The sequence below is a fragment of the Dipodomys merriami genome, unplaced genomic scaffold, assembly GCF_024711535.1.
Source record: "Dipodomys merriami isolate MVZ:Mamm:240054 unplaced genomic scaffold, mDipMer1.0.p SCAF_2, whole genome shotgun sequence".
Lineage (NCBI taxonomy): Eukaryota > Metazoa > Chordata > Mammalia > Rodentia > Heteromyidae > Dipodomys > Dipodomys merriami.
In genome coordinates, this window is record NW_027203381.1 from 88,996,992 (window position 1) to 89,011,040 (window position 14,049).

Below are 14,049 nucleotides of genomic sequence, written 5' to 3' on the forward strand. Positions count from 1 at the left end.
TTGGACTGCTTAATGTGTAGTGACTCATTTAATTCTCATGCAACTTTGTGAGGATATATAATTATTATCAACATTTCACCAATACTGAGATACAAGCCAGGCACCAGTGGTTCACATCTGTAATCCTAGTAACTCAGGAAACTTAGATATAAGGATTGCAGTTTGAAGACAGCCCAGTCAGAAAAGTCCAAGAGATTCTATCTCCATTACCTCCCTCCAAAAACCCACTGAACGAGACTGGAAGTGTGGCACAAGAAGTAGAGTACCAGCTATGATCAGAAAAACAAGAGTGAGAGTAAGGCATTGAATCCAAGCCCCAGTACTTGCCCCAAAAGAAAAAAAAAAAGGAAAAGAAAAAGACTGAGGTGAGAGATGTTTAACTTGCCCAAGGTCACTACCACTATGCTAAATAGCTTCTCACAGTTATCCAAAGCCTGGTAACACACTTTAGGTAGAGTCATCTTCTCAAGCAGAGATAGGGAAGATCCAGCCCTTGGCCTATATAAGGCTCACAAATCATTTGGTATATGACAGGACAGATCTATGCTTCTTGTCAACTTCCTGAATCCCACTGCCTATATTCATCATTTTATGTACCCCCCCCCAAATGATGTAATCTATGCAGCCATTCACAGAAGAAGGGCTCTCACCCTAGAATGGATTGAGTTTAGGGCTTTTACCTTAAGAGTAAGATCACAAATCTATTAGTCTAATGAAAATGACAAACTTTGGTGACAGCAAACACTTCTTAAAAAAAAGGAAATCACACATGGATTTGCTCATCAAGTTTGAAAAAGAGCTGTAATTGTATACAAGTAGTATTTGAAACATCAATAGAAAGATTAAAAAAAAACAGCCTAGGGGACTGAAGGTTATTCAAATAGTTACTGGAAGGAATACAAAGGCAGAAGAGAATACATTACTACAGTGCTGGTAGAAATAAGGGTCCAGGAACCTGCTGATAGCAAGACACGGTACACTAATCCTATGTTTGTGTGAGGTAATTGTTCCTTATCTTTATACTACTTATCTCCTCTTAGGAACTATACCCAGAAGAAAAATAAAGTTGAATTTGCTGTGAAAAAAATAAAAATCAAAGATATTATAAAATGTGTTAATAGTAAAAAAAGTAAAATCAAGGGGCGAAAACACATGTTGCTGCATATAAATAAAATTAAGGAAGCATGGACTTTTCAGAGGCAGAGAAGGTAAAAGCTTCCTTCAAATTCCTCCAACTGATGTTAGGGCAAAGGAAATGCTGCAGAAAGGATAAAGAGTCTGATTTCAGAAACTAAGAGATGAGACTCCCAGAATGTGGCTGTTTGGTTTTACCTGTTTGGTTTTCTTTGATAGGGCAGGAACTGGAACTGTCTCTTGCTGTATCATGTCTGTGTCTCCTCTTTCTTCATTATCTGATATTTCTAGGAAGTACAAAGTTTGAGAATTAGAGCAGTGTCTCTTTGTCCCTCTGCATGCAACTTTGGTACTACATTTTTTTAAAAAGAAGGTTCTATTTCTTGGTTCCATCTAAAATAGAGACAGTTTGAAGTATTAAAATGGTATTTTTTGTCTTGTTTCCATTTCCTGTAGTTCATTTTGATAAATATTATTTTGTATAATTAGATGCAGATAGGCATTGTGCCTCTGTGTTCTTCTGAGAATATCCTCCACTGGTCTCACTGTGTGAATGCCTAGAGACCTATATAATTTACTATGTCTTGGTGTATTTTAGATCTAGCTTCTGTATGCATTGTTTGTTTCTCTGAGTTTGGCTTTCCTCACTTAACATGATTTGTTCTAAGTCCATCCATTTCCTTGCATATCAGATGGTTTTATTTTTTTTTAATCTGAAAATTTAATGATGAACTGTATGTCTAACACGATTAACTTTGTAACTTTCATTGTTATGGTTTGGATCTTTATAATCACCACTTCAAGAAGGATAGCCACTCCTGCTAAGTAAAACTAGAAATCCTAACACACACACACACACACACACACACACACACACACACACACACACACACACACACACACACACACACACACACACACACACACACACACACACACACACACACACACACACACACACACGAGAAAAAGGAAGATCAGCTAGGGAACAACACAGAGGTGAGCTTCCTGGATTAGCTTTTTTACTCATTTTGTTACAGCTGAAGAAGCAAGCTGACCAGAAATACTACAGGGAACAGAACAAAAAAACAAAAAAATAAAAAAACCCCAAACCAAACCCACAAGTCTGATCTCTTAAAAACAAACAAACAAACAAACAACAAACAACAAAACAAAAGCCAAATCAGGAAAAGGGGAGCCTGGTATGACTAGAAGCTTTCATGTAACTATCACTTCACTCAAGCCAAACACAACAGGAAAAATTCTAGCCCCTTCCCAAAGGATACCGTCCCAGCCAAGCTGTGACAACACTATTCAACAATTTTTCCCTTTCCCACAACTGGGGAGTTGGGAGTGTCATTCCCAGAAGTTGGAAGCCTGAATTTTCTATGTTGTCCTGTTTGTAAAGAAGGTTATCTTTCCCCCTCTTACTGGGATGATTTTGGAGGATTAATAGTAGAGAATTAGGTATTTCTATACCACCCAACAGTAGTGAGGCCATGTATTAGTGGGCTTAACATCTACTAAAAAATCTAGAGAGAAGTACCATAAAGTATACTCATAAAAACTGAGATCCTAAAGAAAACACATGAAACAGTCAACAAACAAAAAAATGAAATGGCAGTTAATCCCAATGTATCATTGATTACATTAAATGTAAATGGTCTTTATACATATACATATATATATATATATATATATATATATATATATATATATATATATATATATATATATATATATATATATATATATATATATGAAGACAAAGAATGATGGAATGGATTAAAAGGAATAACCTGACTATATGCTGCAATAAGAAACTTACCTATAGGGACAGTAGGCAAGTTGAAAGACAGAAGATATACGTGCAAATATTTGTCAAAGGAAAATGAATAACTTACAGGAGAATGAGGATATAGTATAATGATTAAAGGTAATCTGCTAAGAAAACACAGTAATCCTAAATATCTATCTAGCAAATCGTTAAGCTACAAAATATGTAAGTAAAACTGATAGGTATGAAAGAAGAAACAGACAAACACAGATCTGATACAAACTTTTATAATCCTGTCTCAAAAATTGAGTGAAGAAAATACTCCAATCCATAGCAACAGAGTACAAATTCAAATATCATGGAACGTATGCCAAGATAGGTTAATTATAGGTCAACAAATTAAAGAATGGAAATTGATAAAGACTATAAAAAATTTTCAATGAACATCACACTTAATAAAGACTGAATACGATCCTGTTTGTGAATAAGGCAAGGATGTTAGCCCTCATCTGACTTGTTCAACATAGTGCTAGAATTTTTAACAAATATGTCCAGAAAAGGAAAAAAAACACGTATATTAGAAAGAAAGAAATTAAACATCTTTTATTTGTAGATGATATGGTTGTTTAAAGAAATCTTCAGTCAGTCTGGTGGAAATAGTTTTTTTTTATTTTTATTTTTTAGTGTACTAGGATTTGAATTTAGGGCCTTTTATTTGCTAGACAAGTGTTCTGTCCTATGAGTCATACCTCCAGCTCTTGTTTGATTTAGTTATTTATCAGGTATGATCTTACATTTTTGCCTGGACTGGTCTCATACTGTCATCTTCCTACCTAAGGCCTCCTGAGTAACTAGGATTGTAGATATTTGTGACTGTGCAATTGAATTTCACTAATTTTTTTTGCCTGGGCTGATTTTGAAGTATAAGCTTCCCGAAATCTAACTCCTGAGTAGGATTACAGGGTAAGATTAAAGGTACAAGCCACTCTTGACCTCAAGATTCTTACATTGCCTCACCAACCTATTGCCTTACTTACATTTTTATTACAGAAGTAATGTATCTTCTTTTTGTAAAACATTAAATCCTCTTATGAGTTTTAACAATCACTTTAAAGTAAGAATTATTTACAGACACACAATTGCCAGAATAATTCTATCAATGTTTATAGATCAAGTAGTGATCTTAAGAAAATTCTGAGCTTTGTGTTTCTCTGTTTCTCAGGTGTGCTAATTTCTGAATATAATCTATATTTAGGTCTATATTTCTCTATTTCCTAGATCTTCTAAATTCTGAATTTGGTCTATAGTTAAGCACTGTAGTTGAAGATGAGCAGCATATTTTAAAAGACTTTTATGCTCAGAAGAAATATTTAAAATAACTTGTTAATCAAATGCCCTAAATCTGAGTTCTTTTACCAAAAGATTATTTCATCTCTCAAACCTTTTAACATACAAAATGAGGTTATCTCATATCACTGTAGTTAGAATAAGTTAGCTGTAAAAACGCTCCTCAATGGAAAGAACACTGCTGGAGGAATATCAATACCAAATTTCAAACTCTACTATAAAGCCATAGTAATCAAAAGAGCTTGGTACTGGCATAAGAACAGACCTCAGGACCAATAGAATTGAAAACCCAGAAATGAACCTACAGACCTATAGCCAACTAATCAATCTTCTATAAGGGAGCTAAAATAATAGAATGGAAGAAAGACAGCCTCTTCAGTAAATGGTGCTGGCAAAATTGGTTAACTACTTGTAGAAAACTAAAGCTGGATCCTTATATATCACCCTGCACCAGAATCAACTCCATATGGATCAAAGACCTCGGAGTCAAAGCAGACACTCTGAAAACATTACAGGATGGAATAGGAGAAACCCTACGTCTCCTTGGCGCAGGCCGAAATTTTCTTAATAGAGACCCAGAAACACAACAAATCAAAGAAAGGTTGGACAAATGGGATTGCATGAAGTTGCAGAGCTTCTGCATGGCAAAGGACATAGCTAGCAAGATCAAGAGAAAGCCCACGGATTGGGAGAAGATCTTCACTAGCCATACAACGGACAAGGGTCTCATATCTAAAATATACTTGCAACTCAGAAAATTAAATCCCCCAACAACAAATCCACAAAGAAACAACTGCCCAATAAATAAGTGGGCTAAAGACTTAAAGAGAAACTTCTCTGAAGAAGAAAGAAGGATGGCCAATAGACACATGAAGAAATGCTCAACCTCCCTAGCCATAAAAGAAATGCAAATCAAAACAACATTGAGATACCACCTCACCCCAGTTAGAATGGCAAAAATCAAGAACTCTAACAACAACAGATGCTGGAGGGGATGTGGACAGAAGAGAACCTTACTTCATTGTTGGTGGGAGTGTAAACTTGTTCAACAACTTTGGAAAGCAGGAGGTTCCTCAAAAGACTTCACATAGAGTTCCCCTATGACCCAGCAATCCCACTTTTGGGCATTTACCCAAATGTTTACAAACAAGACCACTAAAGCTACCAGCACGACTATGTTTATTGCAGCATTATTTACCATAGCTAAGATATGGAACCAACCCAGATGCCCCTCAGTAAATGAATGGATCAAGAAAATGTGGTATATATACACAATGGAATTCTATGCCTCCATCAGAAAGAATGACATTGCCCTATTTGTTAGGAAATGGAAAGGCTTGGAAAAAATTATATTAAGTGAAGTAAGCCAAGCCCAAAGAAACATAGGTCCCATGGTTTCCCTTATTTGCAATATCTAGTATATGTATGAGTCAAGCAGAAAAGGTCAGATAATGTGATGTTAGGAAAATGAACTCTTAGATATGTATTTAAATGTTTTTTCTTTCATGCATTTATAAGATTATTTCTTTGTTGCTTTGTATGTCCCTCCCCCACAGTATAACCCCTACTTTTACTATATTTGATGTGGGTATAATTTGTGGAGGAGATGGGGAAAAACCAGTCATTTAAGGATACAGGTGGACCCGTTGCAACAATGAGAAGTACAAGTTGTCATGTCGAAAATGAACTTTACAACTTTGGTGGGGGGGGGAAGAATTGGGTGGGGGGGGGCGGGGGGAGGCTGGGAAGGGATGTGAAGGGTAAACAAAGGAGGAGGCTGCAATGCTTGATAAGAAATGTACTCATTATCTTGCCCATGTAATTGTAACCCCTCTGTACAGTATGTTCACAAAAAAGAAAAAAAAAAGAAAAAAAAAGAATAAGTTAGCTGTTTCCTTACACCATGATATTTTTGGTTCCAAAAAAGAAAACTGTTTTTCTGAAGTGAGAATGCTGGCTCGGTTATTTCCATCAACAGAATATTGATTGAGAAATATGGAGATACAATATAGCCAGCTTGATTCCAGTACCCAGGCTCCTCCAAGACTACTGGGATTTGAGGCTAAGCCAGCCTGTGCCACTTGGTCCCAGTGCGTGATTCAGCCTACGAAGGGTATCACTAAGATAGCACTGCCTGTTTCTCAACTTCCTAAAGATGATATATATATATATATATATATATATATATATATATATATATCCCTAGCTAGGATTGGTTGGAATTTTCCAAGGGAGGAGTCAAGTACATTGTCCTTTTCCAATCTAAGGCAATAACAACAGTAAGTGAAAAGAGAATACTGCACATTCTTCCTTTCTGTCAACCTATTCTTTCCCCATATTAGGTACTGGGGTTTGAACCTAGGGCTTCAAGCTTTCTAGGTCCGTTCTATACCACTAATCTATACTGCCAGATCTTTTTTTTTTTTTTTTTTTTTAATTTTTTTTATTGTAGAGATACTATACAGAGGGTTACAGTTACATGAGTGAGGTAATGAGTACACTTCCACTTCCTCTTGAACATTGTTACCCCCTCCATTGTTTTCCCCCTACCATCCCCTCCCTCCCTCCCTTCCCCAAGGTTCTTTTTTTTTTTTTTTTTTTTTTTTGATCGTGATTAAGTGATTACTTAATTTCCGGAAATTCACAGTATTGTGGAATAATGATGCTCATTTAAAGTCACAAGTTCATTCTAACTTTCCTGGAGCAAATTGTCTATCACAGTCTATAATATATAACGGTGCTCATATGTTATATACCATATATGTGATCAGCAGCATGGGGATATTTAGTAGTGGTTCAACCAGATGAGTGGGAGTTCTTTGTTTCTTAAGTCCTGTTAGTTTTGTCATATCACCTAACATTTTGGATTCATCATCCACTTATCAGGGAGACCATGTACTGTTTGTCTCTTCGTTCTTGGCTTACCTCGCTCAACATGATTCCTTCTAGCTCCATCCATTTCCCTGCAAATGCCATTATTTTGTCATTTCTAATGGCTGCATAATATTCCATTGTGTATAGATACCACAATTTTTGGATCCATTCATCTGTGGTGGGGCATCTAGGTTGTTTCCATATCCTAGCTATTGCGAACAGTTACTGCCAGATCTTTTAAACACTGGCTATTTTTTGAGATAAGGTCTTACTTTCATGCCTAGGAATGTGCCTGGACTGCACTTCTGCCTATTTGAGTCTTCACATCATAGATAGGGTGACAGAGCAAACCACCATGCCCAACTTCTGTTCTGTTGATAGTCTCAAGGACTTCTGCCTATGCTGGCCCTGAATCATGATCCTTCTGATTTCAGAAGGATCTAGGCTGCTGGGATGATGGGTTGAGAAGAGGTCTCATGTGTATATCCAGGCGGGCCTGGAGTTTGGATTCTCCTAATCTAAGCCTCCAAAGTAGCTAGGATGAGCCACTGGCCCCAGGCTTATCCTTTCATAAGAATCTAATGTTGAATTTCCCACAATGTATCTTAAGACTGTAGGTACTTGCTTTCATAAATCTCTTCCTTCTAGGTCCTTGAGATACCCTGGCAATAGGATCACACACTCAACTGTTCTTTAAAAGTTTACAAGATTGATATTTTAACCACAGTGTTCAGACCACTGTTTCCACTCAGAATTTTCCTTTGTCACATATCCTCTAACGAGTGGTATGGGAGAGACTACAGGTATTTTGTGAAACTAGTTAATCTGGCTGCACATACTTTTAGTTTAAATTTAATGAGATATTTATGTGGTTTGCAATCACTTCTGGTTGTAGTTAAATTACTGCTTAGCTGTTCTAGTGCAAGAATACTCCGATCATTCTGTGCTAACACACCAACATTCTGACACAAAGGGGGCAGTGTTGGAAAGTTGCAGATTATGACATGAGTGTGCTCTGGCACTGGCAGAACTATGTGGGCAGTGGAGGAGAAACCAAGTTTGGAATGTATGAAACCTGAAACTAATCAGTGGAAAATTCTTCCAATTATCATAAACATAAAACTGTAAGCAGACCATTAGGTCCACATTTTTGCTATTCAAAATGGAACTGAATGGAAGGTCTTTCTTGCAGCAATATTAGTAGATGGTTCATTGTATGTAATCGTAAAGAATGCGTTTTCCTTTTTGATGGGGATGAGTAAAAATTACCAAATTCATGTGCTTGTAGCAGCACATTTATGTCTTTATTTACTCAAAATAATTTCTTGACCTGTGCCTGAATTCCATCATTTGAGAAATTGAGGCAGGAAGAATATCTAGCTTGGGCTAGACAGTGAGACTGTCTCAAAAACAAATGCGGAAACAAAAACCACCATAACATCTTTCATACATAATTTTGAACTGGTAATTTCACATCTTTTATTTATTTTTGGAGACAATACTCAGGCCTCACAGAAACCTAGCTTCCTGCTTAACAATCTTGTGGAATTCATCTTGGAAAAAAGAACAAGACAAAGTACTGAAACAAATAACATGGGTGGATTACAAAAGAATGGATTTAGCAAAGAAGTCAGACTCAACAGGCAGTATCATGCATGCTCTCACTTGTTTAACATACTGGGAGAGTTAGCACTTTCTGGCTAGAAACCCCAGATCAATAGTTACCAAGGACTACAGGTGGGACTTTTGTAGAGTGGTAGAAATATTCTATATCTTGACTGCGGTGGTAGCCATACAATTGCATGCATACCATATAATTCAATGTATTTCCTAAAAGGTTAAGTTTATTATATAGATCAGGCCTCAATAAATCTGTTTTTAAGTAGACAAGTTAACATTTGTTACTTCATTAATTTGTAATACTTGCTCAACCTAATTATTAGTAGATCTGGATTGAAATAGTCTAAGCTTAATCCCAACATTAACCTTGCAACAGAATATGCTGGTTACAGTTTAATATTTTGCTTATATTGTATGAGGTCTACTTATTGCTTTATTTTTAAGTCATCAGTAAGTCTTGAATGTTATAAAATGATTTTTGTCTTTGCATTTACTGATGTTTACATAGATTTTTTTCTCCTACATGGTATGGTGATATAAAAACAGGTTGTCTAATGTAAGTCAGTGTTGTTATTCTTAGGATAAACAATAAGTTGTAATGTATTTCTTCTTTTTTTTGGTAGCATTTTCCCATCAATGTTCAAAAGTTAGAAATAACATTTTTTCTGCTATCTTGCTTAGGCCTCTTTGAGGTTTTTCATACAAGATCTAGGAAGAATCTCAGTTTTCTCTTTTCATCCTCCAATACATTTATATGTAGTTGAGACTATTTGTTCCTTGAGATCTGGTAAAAAAAAAAAAATCTGTCAGTAAATCCAGGAGAAATCAGTATTTTGGGAGTATGTTTTTGAAAAGGGTACTTTTGTTTCTAATTGTTAAGTGATTACTTCGTTTTTCTTATTTGACCTTAATTCAGTTTTGGTAATTGTAGGTAAATTATTTTATCTAATTTCTCAAGTTTATTGAAGAGAGCTGGTACTATGTCTCCTTTTTTATTTTCTCATATACTTTTATTTTTACCCTCATTTTTCTTGATAGATTTTTTTTCTTTTTAAAATATGTACTTTTTAAAAATTGGTTTTCTATTACACCTTTTATACTAAATGATAGTATTTATTTTCTTTTTCTCTGCCTTTTTTTGTACTTAAGACATTTAGCCTATTAAAATTTTCATTTTTTTCTGATATAAACATTAGGTCACATATTCTGTGAAAGTAAGCTAAATACCATATATTTTAGTATTTGAAATTTTTGATTATCACTTAATTCTAAGTATTTTTAAGTTTCTGTAAAAATCATTTTGGATGGTCCTAATAAAATACCCTTGATTGGGTGGCTTAAATAACAAGAACTTGTTTTCTTATGGTTCTGGAGGCTAAAAATCTGAGATCTATATCCTCATAGGGTAGGTAAAGAATGAGGGGAGGGCAAGAGGGAGGGAGGAAGGCAAGGGGTGGAAGAAGAGAGAGAAAGAGAGAGAGAAGAGAAGAGAAAATATGTGTGAGCTTTTGGGGGTGTATTCTTATAAGGGCACAAATCAAAGGACTACCATCATAAACTCATCTAATTCTTTTTACCTCACAAATGCCATCACACATATAATTTTTTGGAGGTGGGGTGTGGGGAATATAAACGTGTGGTTCCTAATAGTTCCCCTTATGATTTTTCTTTTTTTTTTTTGGTCGGTCATGGGGCTTGAACTCTGGGTTTGGACACTGTCCCTCAGCTCTTCAGCTCAAGGTGAGCGCTCGACCACTGGAGCCACAGTGCCACTTCTGGTTTTCTAGTGGTTTTTATTGGAGATAAGAGTCTTACAGACTTTCTTGCTGGGCTGGCTTTGAACTGTGATCCTCAGATCTCAGCCTCCAGAGTAGCTAGGATTACAGGCATGAGCTACCAGTGCCTGGCTCAAAGTTTTTCTTTCCTTTTTGGTCCTTCCCTTCTCCTTCTCCTTCTCCCTCTCCTTCTCCTTCTTCTTCTTCTCCTTCTTCTCCTTCTCTTCTTCCTCCTCCTCCTCCTCCTCCTCCTCCTCCTCCTTCTCTTCCTCCTTTCTCCTCCTCCTTCTTCTTTTTTTAAACCAATCATTTGTTTGGTTAGAAAAATGGCCTGTATACCAATTCTCTGTCATTTGCTAAGACATATTTTATTATATTGCACAAGAATCAGCACGTTTCAGGTAAAAATGAAAACCCCCAGAAAATGTTAGTTTTTCAGAGCACTAAAGCCCCTGTTAGTTCTACTTGGCTCTCTTGTTGTGGTGGTAACCAAAGGCAAAATATAAATAAAGAAGTGTAGCTTACAAGCCCAAAGAAACATAGGTCTCATGGTTTCCCTTATTTGCAATATCTAGTATATGTATGAGTCAAGCAGAAAAGGTCAGATAATGTGATGTTAGGAAAATGAACTCTTAGATATGTATTTAAATGTTTTTTCTTTCATGCATTTGTTTCTAACGCATTTATAAGATTATTTCTTAGTTGCTTTGTATGTCCCTCCCCCACAGTATAACCCCTGCTTTCACTGTATTTGATGTCGGTATAATTTGCGGAGGGGAAGGGGAAAAACAAGTCGTTTAAATAAGGATACAGGTGGACCCGTTGCAACAATAAGAAGTACACGTCATGTCGAAAATGAACTTTACAACTTTGGTGGCGGGGGGGGGGGTGGCAGGGGGAGGCTGGGAAGGGATGGGAAGGGGGAAACAAAGAAGGAGGCTTCAATGCTTGATAAGAAATGTACTCATTATCTTGCCCATGTAATTGTAACCCCTCTGTACAGTATGTTCACAATAAAAAATAAATAAAAAATAAAAATTAAAAAAAAAAGAAGTGTAGCTTTGTCCTGCTAAATTATATTTGTAGTAACTCATTCTGGCTGGACTTGGCCTATAGGCCAGAGTTTAGCAAACAATAGTCTAGTATATAATTAAATTTTAAAAACACTTTAAGGTGTTCAAGTATTAAAAATACTTTAAGGTTTTTTTTGAAAATAATTATTTTTGTTGTTGTTTTAGGGACAGGCTCTCACTATGAATAATAGGTTGGCCTCAAATTCACTATGTTGTTCGAATTGGCCCTGAACTCAGGATCCTTCTGCTTCAGCATCCTGAGGACTGCTAAATGTGCTCTATGTTTATGAACTAATATATATTTTTAAATTTTATTTTACCGTAAAGATGCTGTACAGGGGGTTACATGAGTTAGGTAATGAGTACATTTCTTGTCGAGCTATGCTATCCCTCCTTTGTTTTTCTCCCATTATCCCTTCCTTCTCCCACTTCCTTCACGCCTCCTCCCACCCCAAAGTTGTAAAGTTCATTTCCAACACAGTGTCTTGTGAGTATCATTGTTGCAATGGGTCATCCGTGTCCTTGTTTCAGCATTTTGTTATTCCCCTTCCCCTACTCAAGAACGAATATTTTATCAACTAATTATTAACATGTTTATTAACATCTCATATCAAATTTTCCACATTTTCTAGTAATTTCACCAACTTTTATATATTCCATGAGAATATTAGGTATATGAAAGTTCAGTACTGTTATTGCTTCCTATTGAACTGTTCCTTTTATTATAATCTGGCTCTTAAAAAAATCATCTTAATTTAGTTCAATTTCACTTGTGTGTGTGTGTGGGGGGTGGTTCATTTATATTCCTAGTCATGTTCTGCTGTTCTCTGGGAAAGCTATACTATACAAACTGAAAACTAATGCTAGATGCACAGCTGTACTTAAACAGTCTACAGTGTTTGGCTAAAATTACTCATCCCTAGGAGCCAGAATGTTTTATTTGGCCAAGAGAACCAGGGCTGAGAACTACTCTTCAGGAACCATGTTCCCAGCTCATTAAGAGACTCCCACCGGCATCACTAAGAGCATACAATTCCCACATCCAAAAACAGACCCTGAGGCTGAACCCTGTGAAAGCCTAAAGCTACATTAGCAGTGCAGATCACAGGGAGGAAGAGAAGGACAAGGTAGCAAGAAACATAGCCAAGGAAGATGAGGCTCTCAACTCTGACTTCCTCTATTAAGAGAGCTTGTGTAATGAAGGAAGTGCCATTTTTTAAAACCATGTCTGCACATTTTGTAAAACAATTACTACAGATATGCTATGACTATAACAGAAAGCTCTATAATCAATTCATCTCAGAAAAGAATCACCCTGTCTGTGAGTGTATCTCTCACTTATTCTGATTATTCAGAATGTCTAGTCTTCCTTTTAATTCTTGCCAAATCTTGTTTTCTATCAGTATTGCCAACATTCAGTTCAACTTTCACTTCCTCTGTAAGATCACCTGACATCAGAAACGAGACTTAGGGCTATAAGGTAGCAAGCAGTTTGTAATGTCCCATGAAACAGAAAAACAGAACTGTTAGAAAAGACTACAGGGAACGAGATGGCAAAAAGAACAACAAATTCACGCAGGGCAACAGCACCTGCTCTTTGAGGAGCTGCTCCAAGGAGCTCCAGGGGACTGGGGCTTCAGTCTCCTGGCCTTTTCTGACCACACAGGTCCAAGGGTCAGGCAGCACATTTCAGCCCTCAAAAACTCCTGGCTTACAGGGGTTCATCAGGTTTTAACATTAGTGTGGCTTATGCCACTCCACTTATGTTTATTTCCTGTTTCTAGCTTGTACCTTCCCTTTTTTTAAAAACTCTCTTATACACAGCAAGAACTTGGATATGATCTAACCTTCTCCATTCCTAAAGTGCCTTGAGATCTTATTTTTCTAAAAGGTTTAACTGAACAAATGCTTGTAAGTCCCTGTGAGTTGGTTCTGTCTCACATTTTCTCAGCGCTCTGAACTGGAATGGGGAGAGGGATGATTCCTTTTCTCTTTTTATTTTGCCATCTCTCATGGCAACAGCCACAATCTAATCTACATAATGCTGCTGTTTTTATAGCCTAGGATGTCCCTAGCAACAGATCTAGAGTTTTGCTTACTAAATATACTGCCTGTTCCCACAGGAAACTTTAACACCAGAATATTTGGGACAGGTTGGCAAAGCATGAACTACAACCATAGTCCTATGGCTTGAATTTTGGGCCTGGGCACTGTCTCTGTGCTTTTGTGCTTAAGGCTAGCACTCTATCACTTGTGCCACAGCTTCACTTCTGGCTTTCTTTTTTTTTGTGTGTGGGTTAACTGGAGGAAAGAAGTTTCACTGACTTTTCTGCCTTGGCTGGCTTGGAACCCTGACCCTCAGATCTTAGCCTCTGGAGCTAGGATTACAGGCATGAGCCACTAGTGCCTGGCCAGAGATCCTTCAGGATAACAAGTTTCCAAGTGAGGG

At 36.8% G+C, this 14,049-nt stretch overlaps 1 protein-coding gene across 4 annotated transcripts in view; it reads right to left on the reverse strand.

Annotated features, from left to right (window-relative positions):
- Nucleotides 1–14,049, reverse strand: part of Cmss1 (cms1 ribosomal small subunit homolog) — a 295,468-nt gene that overhangs the window by 27,637 nt on the left and 253,782 nt on the right. For all 4 annotated transcript variants that reach the window (XM_070030394.1, XM_070030395.1, XM_070030396.1 and 1 more), the window contains one exon: nt 1,333–1,421. In XM_070030394.1, coding sequence (XP_069886495.1) covers nt 1,333–1,421 — 89 coding nt within the window. The remainder of the gene's footprint in view (nt 1–1,332; nt 1,422–14,049) is intronic.